Source organism: Lissotriton vulgaris, chromosome 4_1 (genome assembly GCF_964263255.1).
Source record: "Lissotriton vulgaris chromosome 4_1, aLisVul1.2, whole genome shotgun sequence".
In the NCBI taxonomy this organism is placed as follows: Eukaryota; Metazoa; Chordata; class Amphibia; order Caudata; family Salamandridae; genus Lissotriton; species Lissotriton vulgaris.
In genome coordinates this window covers 897,294,655-897,308,764 of record NC_141691.1, presented here as the reverse complement: position 1 = coordinate 897,308,764, position 14,110 = coordinate 897,294,655, and the positions used below count along the sequence as shown (strand labels likewise).

The 14,110-nt window shown below is 48.3% G+C and overlaps 1 protein-coding gene across 3 annotated transcripts in view; it reads right to left on the bottom strand.

The window, feature by feature from the left end:
- The window catches only part of ZNF236 (zinc finger protein 236), a 1,135,475-nt gene that overhangs the window by 796,486 nt on the left and 324,879 nt on the right, over nucleotides 1-14,110 (bottom strand). For all 3 annotated transcript variants that reach the window (XM_086965182.1, XM_086965180.1, XM_086965183.1), the window contains exon 9: nucleotides 13,099-13,312. In XM_086965182.1, the coding sequence (XP_086821308.1) occupies nucleotides 13,099-13,312 (214 nt within the window). The remainder of the gene's footprint in view (nucleotides 1-13,098; nucleotides 13,313-14,110) is intronic.

The window sequence follows — 14,110 nt, the reverse complement described above, 5'->3', positions numbered from 1 at the left end:
GTCTATCTCTGGATGACCCCACTGCTGGAAGTACGGCTGGAGTACTGATGGATGTATCTCCCACTCGTGCATTTGGTGGCTGTACCTGCTGAGCAGGTCCGCCATCTGATTGTCCTTGCCTGGGAGGTGTTCCGCCATGAGGAAGATGTTCCTCTGAATGGCCCACTTCCACATGCTCTGAGCCAGATGAGACAACTGTGGAGAGTGTGTACCTCCCTGCTTCTGTATGTAGTACATGGCCGTCATGTTGTCCGTCCGGATCAACACAACCTTGTTGAACAGATGTACTTTGAATGCTTTCATCGCCATGAAGATAGCCATCAGTTCCAGAAGGTTGATGTGCATCTTCCTTTGTTGCGCTGTCCATAGTCCCTGCACTGTGTAGTGGAGTACATGAGCTCCCCATCCCTGGAGAGATGAGTCAGTTGTCAGAATAATCTGTGGCACAGGCTCCTGGAATGGTCGGCCCCTGCAAAGGTTTTGTGGATTCCACCAATGCAGAGAGTTGTATGCACGACCGGTCACCAACACTAGGTCTTTCAACTGTCCGTGAGCCTGATTCCACTGACGTGCTAAGCACTCCTGAAGCGGACGCATGTGTAGTCTCGCGTGCGGGACTATGAAGACGCAGGAGGCCATCATGCCTATCAACTGCATGAACACTCGTGCTGGAAGTGAGTGTTGTGGTTTGAATTGTCGTATCAGCAATTGCATGCTGTTGATTCTCACTGAATTTGGCTGTGCTTTGGCTGCCAGAGTATCTATTGTCGCGCCCAGATACTGCCGTACGTGGGCGGGCTGAAGGTGGGACTTTGAATAATTCAGTGAAAACCCCAGATCGTGAAGAAGGTGAATGGTGTGGGACATGTGGGCGGCACACTGCTGGGCCGACTTTGGCTGGATAAGCCAGTCGTCCAGATTAGGGTAGACGTGAACGTTTTGCCTCCGTAGGTGTGCAGCCACTGTTGCCAGGCACTTGGTAAACACCCTGAGTGCTGTCATCACTCCGAAAGGGAGGACCCTTAACCAATGTTCCCTCTAATTTTTTTCCTCTGTGTGCGGCAGTGGAGGGTCTCTGTGCGCTGCAACCATGGCTATGTGCGCCAGGAACCAAAACGCGTGTGTCTGCGGCGCCAAATGGCACTCAAAAAGTTTACTTTAAAAAGTGAAAAGATGGTGCATTTTCACACATACAGCGCCACAATAAGGGTTTTAAGAGCAGTTTGCAAATTGGATAAGCACGCCATGACATGAATTGGTTACACTGGCAAGTATACTTCAAGTTTAGAAAAGCACAAGACTTCAATGGTGGTACCATCATAAGATTTTAATAAATATTCTTAACTGGAGCACAGTTCATTGGGTGGAGAAATGTCCCCGTGCTCTCTCTGCCCAGTCTTTCCTTCTGTACCCCTAGCTACCCCGTGTCTCTCTGCCCGTTCTGCCTTCTGTTCTAAGCTGCCCCTATATTTCTGTATTCTGTATTTTGCCTCTGTGCCATTCGTTTTTTGTGCCCGTCTACCCTCTATGCCACTCGTTTTCCCCTCGTTTTTGTGCCCCTTTTGCCTTCTGTTCCACTTGTTTTTCCCTCATTTTCTGTGCATTTCTGCCCTCTGTTCCACTCGTTTTCCCTTGTTTTTTGTGCCTTTCTGGCCTATGTCTCACTCTTTTTTTGTGCCTTTCTGCCCTCCTGCCTTCTGTTCTGCTCATTTCCCCAGCTGCTGTGACCTTTTGTTTAGGTATCGCTGTTAATCAGAGCCCCTTCACGGGCTCCGATTAACAGCAATACTTAAATAAAAGGCTACATTCTGCCCCGCGCTTTGCTAATAAAAAAGTAGAGACAGTTTCCAAACGCAGCGCGTACTTTAGCACACGCTGTGTTTGGAAACTGACTACCAGCCGCACAGCAGACATAGAACAGCCAGGGGGCATGGGCCTGTCTCACCCTCCTGGATGAGAGCCCTGGCTGGCACCAGCCAAGGCTGATAGGGGCCCACGTGGGCTCAGACCGCACAGCAGACATAGAACAGCCAGGGGGCATGGTTCACCCTCTCACCCTCCTGCAGAAGAGTCCTGGCTGGCACTAGCCAAAAGTGCCAGGGGCATGGTTCACCCTCTCACCCTCCTGCAGAAGAGTCCTGGCTGGCAACAGCCAAGGGTTTAAGGGGCCCATGTGGGCCCACACAGACATAGAACAGATCAGCCCCAGAGGTTGGGGCAGAAATGTGAACTCTTCGACAAGCCTTCATACATCTCTTCTCTGTGGCTTCGGATGTTTACCTCTGGTTGACAAGAAAATCTCACTTTGAATAGAAAAGGAAAATGCTTCCAGAGTGCGCTCTCCTTCCTCCTGAGGACAGATGCCTTGTGCCTGCCGAGGAAGGTGCATAAGTATCAAACAATAGCAGAAGCCGAAAGCATGGGTGCCGGTGAGACACTGTGCATGCATAAGTGTCTCTGGCACGCAGTGCATGCATAATGTCTCTGGTGCGCGGTGCGAGCACAGGTGTCTGTGGTACACGGTGCGTGCATGAGTGTCTGTGGTACATGGTGCATGCTTAAGTGTCTGTGGTACGCAGTGCATGGACGAGTGTCTGCAGTACACGGTGCATGAATAGGTGTCTGTGGCATGCGGTGCATTCGTAGGTGTCTGAGGTACACAGTGCATGCGTGAGTGTCTGTGGTACTGCTACTCACTAATAAAGGAATAACCTTTAGGCATATCTTGAGGTAATCTTATGCACCTAGGACCTCTTAGCAGGAGCAAATTTTGGTTGGAAGCGCAATCTAAATTACGAAACAATAACTCTTGGAAAGCCCCCATACAAGTTATCTAAAAGCAAGGCACGAATAGCAAGTATTTTAACTTTACCTCCAGAGAGGGGCTTCTCCGCTGCCATGTGCTGTGGCAAGTACAGGGCTTTAATTCAGTGTAAGAGCTGGCAATGCAATCAGGAGACTACCTACTCTACTTCCTAATTTGTATTTTTCTTTAGCTTCCTGACTGAGCGAAGAGGTCCGACACTTTTTTAGACACACCCCCATCCAGTAGGCCCATCTGCATGCTCCCTTCTAGCCCTGGTCAAGAAGACTTATCAATGCCCCTGTTCCTCCTCCATGGGTTCCACACCTTCCATTTTTTTGAGCATCCCCTTCCTGTATGTACCGGTTTCTCTGCCATCATGCACCAGTCCATGTCCTTTGCCCAGTCCTCCGCCCAGGCTTGAATGTCTGTGCTTGGCACTCCCACCCCCCTAACTTCTGGCTGTGTTCCTCTTAGCCACTGCCAGTACCACCATTAGCAGCAGTTTGGTGTGCTGCAGAGGATCATCATCACCTCACATACAGAGTATCAGCATATTGACGGTATTCTCTACTTTTGTCCCTGTTGCTCTGTAGAAGCCCTGTCCAACTGGAACGGCGTAGGGCTGGATTCTCTCATAAGCCCACATGGTGTGTAGGAACTCTAAGTGTGACGCATCCCCTGCTGCCCACACTGGAGCCTGCCCTACCCATGTTATAGATGAAAACCCCGTTGTTGTATGCCCTGTGCAGCAATTGCAGCTGCGCCAGATGTAACTCTGGCCTTATCGCTATCACCCTCTGGGCCTGGAGCACCTCCTCCCACTCCCCATCCTCAAGTGTGTCCACATCTTTTTCCCAAGCAGTCCTTAGTGTGGACATTCCCTCCAGCGAATTAGACATTATTTTTCAATGTATTAGGGAGATGGCTTTCTTAGCCAATGGTTCCCTTAGTAGCCTACCCTCCAGGGTTGAGGATTCTTTGATTGTGTTGTCACTAGTGGTGTGTGCTGTCAGTGCTTCTCTTACTTTCAGGTAGAGGAACAGCAAGTCCAATATTTGAGATCATCCATCTTCTGGTTGGAACTTAAGGAACCTTGAAAGCATGTGCTGATTCCACTATACTTCCTTTGGTTCATAGCCATATTCACAGCCAGTAGGAAACCTGCTCTTGTCTGTCAGAGAGTTCAGTCTCCATCTTTACCTGCGCTCACGCAGTACCATTATTACTATGTAATTTGTTTTTTATTACTAATTAAGTAGCGTGTTCGTTTTCTTTGTACTTGCTTTTGAAGGTTCTACCATTCAGTCGCAAGCTGTTGAAACCAGTTTGCTTTCATTTTGCACGACCGTGTCTAGGGATGGTTGTAAGAGTGGCATGCTGTCAATGGGGAAAAGATAAGGCAATGGCAGGCTTAAGGAGGCTGAGCTTGTGACAGTTCTCAGATAGGTACAGTTTGACCTAGGAACTTTTAGGAGAGTTACAGTATTTCCTGGTCACACCTTTGAAATACAACTTCAGCACAGACTGGCCTCGCCCAGTAATGCTGGGAAGTGCCTATTTTCACCCTTGCTTGAGGCATAGTTATTGTGCGTCATATTGTGTGACTCTGTAGTGGTAGCCACGCAAGTCTGTAATTATTGCAGATGCTCTGATCTTCTGTGCACCATACCTAGGTTTGCAGGTATTCTAAGAACCACAGTCCAAACATATTCAGCGAGTACGAGAAACTTAAGTGCCTTGGAAGCCAAGGACTGAGATGGCCTCAACCCGGGCTAGGAAAGTCCAAGGCGGATATGTTCAGGACGATTATCCTGAGTTAAAGCAGGCCAGACAAGAACAGTGCAGCATGCAGAATGCAGTCCTGCCAAGCGTCACGCAACATGTGTGACGCCCACGCATTTCGGTGCTGTGATCCGCATCACCACACTGAAATGAAATGTCACGCATTTTGCCAACGGTGCTTGTCACTGTGCCCGTCACGGTGTGGCTCTCTCTGCTGCTCGAGGTGCCGGCCGCCTGTGTCCCAGCAAACAGTTAACAGCAGTGCGCAGCTCTCTGAGAGCCGGCGCTACAATGTATCGGAGTAGCACTTCTGTGCCGGTGCGGGCTGCCTGCCCTAGTCCCGATACGTGCAGCCAATCATGATCACCGGTGTCACCAGGGGGCCGGGATTAATAAAATCCGGATGTGTGGTACTCCTGCATCACGTCTGCTGCCAGGAACTGACAGGAAGTTAGTCGGCAGGGGAATCTGAGTGAGCGTGCAGGCTGCCTCGGCCGTGTGGCTCAGCTGCCTCAGTCAGTGCAGTTGCAGTAAATTTACCCGGGCCCCGGCGATCTCAATTGCCTTCACCGAGAGGGACACTTGACTGACGGACGGTCACTGGATTGCACACGACAGGCTTTGCTGACTCGAGGACTCACTGACTGTGACCAGGTGAGGCTCAAACGGTAATTGCGGTGGTGGCTTGCGGCCTGAGCTACAACAAGTGATGTGAAGTAAGACAGGAGTGGTGCAGTGCTGCAGCCACCCGAGTGTGTGTGTGACTGTGCTCTAAATGTGAACACAGTCCTGCCCATGTTTGCTGACATCTGTTTTCAGTCAAGCCATCAGTGTTTCTGGACACTGTAGCATTTTACATACTTTGTAAATATTTAAACTCACCATGATTATAAAATCTTACATTCTGTGCAACACGAACTCCAGAAACAGGAAAAGCTTTCAATACCCATCGTTTAGGCCAATGCATATTTGACCATGGTGTTGTAAATTCAAATTGCAGAGGCCTCTGCACACCACCCAAAACGTTGCGCAGCACGGACACACCCATGGTGCAGGCCTACAGCATCTGTACCAGACACGACTCCAGCTCGGTATCGGCCACGCAGAGATGATCGGTGAGCAATGCTTTGTGAGTGGCCCTTCACACGTCGTCCTCGCAAGGCTGCTCCAGCAGTGAGAAAGCCCAGGCCTGGCCCCCGAAACATCAGAAACAAGAAGTAGGCGACCAGCATCAAGCAATAGAGCAGGCAAGGGTTGGGCCATAGCACTGTTGGTAGCGTACTCCTCTGCACCCTGGGCTAGTACCCGCCGACGGTGCCAACGTTTCACAGCTGAGTAACAGGTATGAGTCTTGTATTGCAGCAAACATAGAGGGGTTCAGGTATTCTACATAATAGTCAGAGCTTGACTATTTGAGAGGCGTGTTTGTACAGCAGCTACTCGAGTTACGTTTTGCTTGTAAACACTGGAGTAATTTAAACACCACTACCTGCAATCCGAAAGAGGCAAATGAAAGTGTCCTTCTTCAAGAGGCCTGTATATTGAGCGTTGTTAAGTTGTTACACCAAAATCCATTCTTTATAGAAATGCAAAAGGAAGTGCTATTTAAAAAGTACGTTTTTATGATTATATGACTGGATACACCTAGGCCTTGCATTCTTTTTCGAAACCCCAGTGACTGAAATGACCTCAGTTCCCTTTCAATTTACTCTTCTTAATGCAGCTGCTATGTGAGTGCATGTAGATCCATTGTTCCTGTGTCTTCATCGCTTGATTTTGCTCGAAAGAAAGTGTCACTCATAGTCGTCTAATGTCACTCATATTTACACTGAAATTATGAAAAAGTCACACAAAAGTAATCTGAAACCTTGGCAGCTTTGAGAATGCTTTATAAATGCTGCACAGTCAGTCCTTGCGAAATCGCGTGTATGTTTCCCTCTTGCTATCTGCCCTATGTGTCTCCTGATCTCATCCTCAACCCTCCCCTCTCGCATCACAAACCATGTGGCCCTTTGTGAAAACATTTGTTAATGGCAGCCCCGTCATGCGCTGCAATTAACAAACATTTTCACAATGGTTCACAATCAGCCCCCAACCGCTCCCCCTTAAGAGAAGACATTTAGCAAGTCCGTGCTTTTGGACTTGCTAAATGTCTTCTCTTAAGGGAGCGCGGTTGGGGGCTGATTGTGAACCATTGTGAAAATGTTTGATAATTGCAGCGCATGACGGGCTGCCATTAACAAATGTTTTCACGAAGGGTCACAGACAGCCCGCAGCCACAGCCGGAATTACCGTTTTCGCGCCGCTCGCGTTTTAAAAGCGGCGGCGCGAAAGCACTCACAGGATGTGTGCGCGCTTCCCTCGGGACTCTGCGCGCTCGGTGTAAGCAAGGTGCGCGCGCCCGCGCAGCTTACAGGGAACACTGCCCTTAACTGATAATGTTGATCCTGAATGGTGAACCTGAGGTATTTTCTGTGTGACGGGTGTAGTGGAATATGGAAATATGCATCCTTCAGATCTAATGTTGCGAGGAAATCTCCCTGACTGAGTAACGGTAGAACCTGCTGTAATGTGAGCATGTGAAAGTGTTCTGATAGAATGTACTGGTTTAGGGGCCTGAGGTCCAGTATGGGTCTGAGGGACCCGTCCTTTTTTGGGATCAGGAAGTACAGCGAGTACACCCCTGTACCTTTTTCCTCCACAGGCACGAGCTCTAAGGCACCTTTTTGCAGCATGACGAGTACCTCCTGCTGCAATAATTGCAAATGCTCTGTAGACATAGGACGGTGTCTTGGGGGTATGTTGGGTGGAGTGGATGTTAACTCCAGACAATAACCGTACTGGATAAGTTGTCTCACCCACCTGTCTGTGGTGATGGATTTCCAGACCGGCAGGAACTGTTGCAGTCTCCCCCCGACCGGTGTGGAATGGTCGGGGGGCAGTGACAAGACGTCACTGTTTGTTAGTGGCGGAGGATCGGGAGCTGTTAACACGACCTCTGCCCTTGGTGCTGTTTCCACGATAGCCACCCCTACTCTGTTTGGTGTAGGTGGTCTGCGTGCCTCCTTTACTGTATTGTGTCTGCTGGGACAGCTGGCCTCGGAAGTTCCTCTATTGTTGGAGCGATGAAAGGAACCACCCCTGAACTGCTGGGACTGTAAAGCCCCAATAGACTTTGCAGTCTCAGTGTCCTTTTTGATCTTCTCTAAGGTGGTGTCCACCTCCGGGCCAAATAAGTGATCAGGGTTAACAGGCTGATTCAGTATGGTGGTTTGTATCTCTGGCTTGAATCCGGAGATTCTAAGCCAGGCATGTCTCCGTAACATCACACTTGTATTAATAGCCCTGGCCGCGGTGTCTGCTGCGTCCAGCGCACACTTGATAGAGGCATTTGATATGAGTTTGCCCTCTTGTATTAGCATCTCTCCAGCCTCCTTATACTCATCTGGCAAGTGTTGTAACAGGGTTTCAAGTGTATCGTAATGAGCCCTGTCATATCTGGCCTGTGTGTTGGAGATGCGCCAGATATTGGCCGCTTGAGCTGCCACCCTTTTTCCTGATGCTTCTAGCCCTTTAGATTCCTTGTCAGGGGGAGGAGCGTCACCTGGTTGTTTGCAAGTTCGCCCTCTTCCGGGCATTGGAAACAACCAGAGAGTCCAACGGCAACTGCCCCTTGATATACGTAGGGTCTCCAGGTGCCGGTTTGTATTTCTTCTCAATTCTAGGGTTTATCACCCTTGCCCTTGTGGTCTCCTTAAAAAGGTCTCCAGCATGTTTCAGGACACCCTTTAGCATTGGCAGATTCCTGACAGTTCTCTCTGAGGTTGAGAAGGGGTCAAACAAAAAATCCTCTTCCACAGGGTCAGCATGGAGCTGGACATCATGATTTTTTGCTGCCCTTTCAATAAGTGCATTAAACGCCGCCATGTCTTCAGTAGGCGAGGTTTTAACAGCATAGACATGACTGTCTGGGGCAGTTTGTGGATCTCCTGGGTCAGCAGCGTCTGTCCAGGGTTCAGCGTGATCTTCAGGATCAGTGTCCACAGGATAGCTGTACTCATCATTGTCACCTTCCCCTGCCTCCACATCCGAGTATGTGGGTGAGATATGGGCAGTGTCTTGTCCATGTGGTGTTATAGGTTCATAGAGAAGAGGTGACGTAGCAGAATCCCTCTTTTTCTTCAATGGAATTCTATATGATTCCATAGGCTGTTCAGGGGTGATCTTCCGTTTAAAAATAGAAAGTCTACCCGTCTCGGCGTCGATGAATTGCCTCGACTGATCTTCAGGCGGAGGCTGTAGATGCTTGGAGGCCACCTCTTCAGTTATAGGCTTCGGCCCCACGGACACCTTCTTGGTCGCTTCGACGGCCATCCTCGGGGCGAAGGCCTTAGGCACCACTTTCGGCGGCAGCGTGAACTGGATGGGTGCCGACGGTTTGGGAGGCTTACTGACCGACTTCGGGGGAGGAGCAGCCTTTGTCCGACAGTAGTAGCCTTCTCTTTAATGCGGTTCAGCGACTCAGACACCTGCTTCGAAAAGGAGGCGGAAGGTTGTGTTGACTCGACGGGTTCCTTTGAGCCACCACTGGGTGTGGACTCGAGGCCTGTACTGCTTCGAGCTTTGTCGGGTCGATGCTTAGGATCGATAACCTTCTGAGGTCCGAGTCCCTTGTCTGTGTCGATGGCCTTCGGCGCCGACTTCTTCGGGTCGACGTCCTTGACCGGTTTCTTCGGTGCCACGGTCTTCGGCTCTACACCCTTCAGCGACCTCACCGGGTCGATAACACTCTTCTGCTTTGTCGGTGCCGATGGTTCAGAGGTCTTCGAACCGACCAAAGCGATACGTACTTTTGGTTTCGATTTAGCCTCCAGCGCTTTTGGTTGTGTAGACACCGATGCTTTCGGTTTCGATTTCGATCGGTCAACCGATGGCTCGGTAGAAATGTCCGTAGCTGGGCCTTGAGGCGGGGCTGTAGAACAAAGTGTACGATCATGGGTAAGGCCATGTGGCGATCCCTCGACCTGAGCCTTATCGAGTGTTTTAGTTAAGGCCCCCGTACCCACGGTTGGGCTTAGCTCATCGTCTCCTACCTCGTCGACGACGTCTTCAGTATCGACCATTTCTACATCGGCGTCGTAGCTAGAGTCGATCTTCGAAGCTGGATCAGACAGGTTTTCCTGATCTTCCTGCTTGACTCCATCATCTTCCTCGGCATCGAAGATGTTCACCGAGTCAGGTGCCGTCTGCTGGGCCTCCTTCCGCGCAGCGAATCGTCTTCTTGGAGCGGAACCGAGAACAAGCCATACAGCTGGCTTCATCGTGATCCGGCGACAGGCACTTGGGTGGACGTCGATGTGAGGATACTTGGAGTTGCAAACGGGGCATCTCTTGAACGGGATCCGTTCCATGATGGATCGTCGAATAAGGTCTCTGGCGTCGACCGGGCCTTCAGTGTCGAAAAGCCACGCGGCTCCTCTTGATGTCCGGCTCGGGACAGAGCAGGAACAGTACTGGTACCGATCGCAAGACAATACAGACGATAACTAAAGGCCTTTTGGCCAAAGAGAAAGTTTATTATCGATTCTGAACTTGAGTTAACAAATAGACATCTGAACCCAATGGCGGAAAAAAACAATCTGAGGATGGAGTCGATGCCCATGCGCACTGTAGTCCAGGGGAGGAGCCACCTATCTCGTGATACTTCGAAGACTCTTCCAGGTCAACAATGTGCAATCATCCGCACCCAACACTAGGCGGCGATCTATGCACAGATATGAATTCAGCAGCCCACATGCCTCGAACTTCCTCGAACGGTCCCTCGACCGATCCCTCGACCGGTCCCTCGACCAGTCCCTCGACCGCGGGACCTTGAGTGTCGCAGAGCCAACTGCCGGACTTCCAGCAACTTTCAGGACCGCTCCCGCAAAGTCGTCGGCACCATGGCCCGGCAGTCGGGCACGACTTGGAGTCGTGGTCACGCCCCAGGCAGTAGAGACACACGTGGTGCGGGTCAGTCACCGACAACATGCGGTGACAGTCCCTCCAGTTCTTGATGCTGGGCATCCCTACGACACCAGGAGTCTCGATCGACTCGAACAAAATTAGGTAAAAGGCCTCGAAAAAGCTCAGTCCAAAATTTACTGGGGGTACTAGCTCTTCCCGGATCTGAGCTTGCTGGCGCGCCTAAGTACGTCCAGCAACATCATCCCGTCGCCAACGATGCATGCGGACCCGCACAACGATGCCTATCGATGCACAGTGGTACTGCTGACGAAAAACTTTTCGGATCCAGTCTGTCGCCTGAGGGTAATTGTAAGGTAAGGAATCTATCACTACGTGTTTCTTTCAGATTTCAGCGCTAAAGCCGATTGTGGCTGGAGCCATTCCACAGTGTTTTAATTTGCTATAGCAACTGTGTACCAGAGGGACACAAATATGCATGGCAAAACTTCCCTGTGAGGAGTGCTTCAAATTGTAAAAATAAAAGTGGCTGTACATATTAAAGCACTACATAAACGTTTGGGATTGCTTTATATGAGCACCAGTTACGTTACAAATACATGTTACTTGTTAGGGACGACAAGAGCCCCCAACCACAGACAACTGACTCAAGTAGACTGGGAAGCTGAATGCACAGGAGTGAGAACAGGGGAGGGGACAGGACGGAGGAGCCATTAGCAGGACGAAGCAAAGAGCCGGCAAGAAAGTGAAAGCACTCATGCATGTACAGCTTCTACGTTGAAGCTATCTGTTTCCAATCAACAAGCGCAGCGCAGGCATGGTAATTGGAAAGAGAAGGCGAAGCTACTCTATCCCGCAAGGGGGATGCCGTACATGCACGAGCGCTCTTTGGAAACAGTGCAGTACATGCACTAGTTCTCCAAAAAGTGCTGACCGATTACAAGAGGTCACTCGTAAGCAGCCCTTGTGCGCTGATTAGGCGAGATCTAAGAACACTGTCCGCAATGCCAGGTTGATAGGCCACTGGAGGAATTATCTTAACAGGTGCAGAAACCGCGAGCTACACATGTAAAGTCTTTACCCAGCTTACAGCCTGTGTACATTCACAAAAACTCAGTGACAGGGTTTGAGCTAAAACCATAGTTGTTAATTGTCTAATCACACTTCTTCCCATCAATTGCTGGAGCCATGGCATTCAACTTTTTTGAGAAACGGTGAAAAATCTCTCCAGTGCACAGTTTAGTCTAATGTCCAATGGTTCAAAGCAGGCCAACACTGCTTCCTTGCAGGACCTTAAGCCCCGGACATTCCACCTTCTTTTTAGCAGCTCCCGCCAGTCCTCCTTTAAGGTGGGGCACAGGATATGGATAACATCTTCCTGGTTGCATAGCCAACAATTTGCCTGTTCATTACATCTTTTCTATGCAGGATAATAAATTGGAGTCGGTATTAGCCCCATCCTTGGTCCAATCATTATACACTTTGGTTTCAGACGCATATAGGTGTGCAGTCATCCAGCTGTGTTTGCTTTGAGATAAGCAGACCTTGTCCTTAAGCAGTGAGAGCTTTTGTGTGTTTGGTTTTGCCAGCCTTTGGAACTCCTGATGGCTAATAGCTAGTGCCCAGGCGCTCATCAGTCCAAGGCTTAAGGCCTGAGGCATCGAGCTCCGGATAAGTGTCTAACGGCGTGGAGAGAAAGAAGCTTATGCCAGCGAGAAGGGTGAACAGAGTTGACACAGAGATGTATCACATACGGGTGAAAAACATTCTTGGAATCCAATCTGGCACCTGAGAGTATTCACAGGGTGAGAAATCTGAAGTTAGATGCATCCATCAGAAGGGTGGGATTTTAGCTTAGTTCAATTTAAAATATTACATAGGGCGTATTATTCCAAAACACAAATGTGGATCTTAGGGTACTCAGATATTTCAGTTTGCTGTGACACTGAGGTCAAGAAGGGACAATTTACCACAATGCATGACTATATTCTGCAATACAACAATGTTGCTTTAAACTCATGTGACAAATCCACTTGTTAATGGGTACGCCCCCTAAACTGTTACCCAGACTGATATTGCTAAGAATATGGAGAGACCGAATTATCCTGAAATACACAGGACAAACAGAGTATACCTGGATATCTTGAAGTACAGTGTTTTGTCTATGGTTGTTGCAAGACAAGATGTAGCCCAAACACAGGGAATCTCTAAAATCATACTGTACAAAACTGTAGCGAAACGTTGGGTGGGTGCATCAAGGATGAAAGAATGACATACAAAGTAGAGGTGGCCACCCCCCCAAAAGAAATGGTACAGCAGAAACCAACTAGATCATATAGGTTATGTCTCAGGACTTCAGTTCAATTTCAATGCAGGATTACAGCGAACAGTGTCCTATCTCAACAGTGAGAAAATAGCAACCCCGGGAGTCACTGAATATTTTTCACAATAAAAATGTTAAATGTTTAAATAGGGGAACAAAAATATCTCCCATGCCTCTGTCATGCATGTTCTGGTTAATGTTCCTGAAAAAATGTATACATTACCTGGTAAATGCGGCGTTTTCTTTTTGTGGACAGTTCTCCCATGCTGGCTTGTTTTCACTACTGATCTGATTTGTTCTGTATCCTGTGAGTGAGCCTGATGATTCAAGACAGGCTGTATATCTTGGCTCTGAGGTGTTGATGTCTTCACAGGGCCAGTATCATTAGGTTGCCCTGTTGGTGGAATAGTGGACAAGCCACTATTTTCCAAAGCTTGCTGCAATAATAAAATATATAAGTTTAAGTAAAATAGTATTGCCCTAAAATAACAAAAGGACACCCTCATTTTAAATATGATATATAGATCAATTACAACTATTAAGCTGTAAATTGTGAATACACAATGAAAGTTGCTGAGCTAACTGACCACAGATTGCCATTAACGCCATCAATCAAACTCAATATTTCACTTATGTCATCCTATCCAACCAACCATCCCAAATCAACAACTTCTACCCTACGCAACTTTTAAAATCAGCTGTTTAGAAAGGCGGTGATATATGTAACCACACAAAATTCAAATTCAAATTCAAAAGACCTTTATTCGAATTTCATAAAAGTACTGATTACAGCAATAAAACATTTATATATAATACAGACAGAAAAATAAAAAGAATTTGTACAGAAGAACATTTCATAATATCATAAAAATTCATACAATAGCTATACAGTAAATTTAATTTCATTATAATGTTTACACAATAACACCATTGTGACTAGTTTCTGATTTCAGGGATTTTCCATCGTCTTACGCGCTCATATGGCTGATCTTAGAAAAGTGCTAGTGCGAAAGGTCAGTTCATCAGTGTCCAGAGTAAGCAGCATCATATAGGATTCTTTAAGTGTGAGAGGTCTGTATTTTTTAAAATAGGGAGTTAAGAACCATTTAATAAATCTCAAATAAAATTTGCAGAAAAATAAAAAGTGCAGGTCATCCTGTGTGCTCACACCATCACAGGGACATGGAGTGAGATCAGCATTATGTCGGTACCCCATAGGAAAAGACAGCAAAATT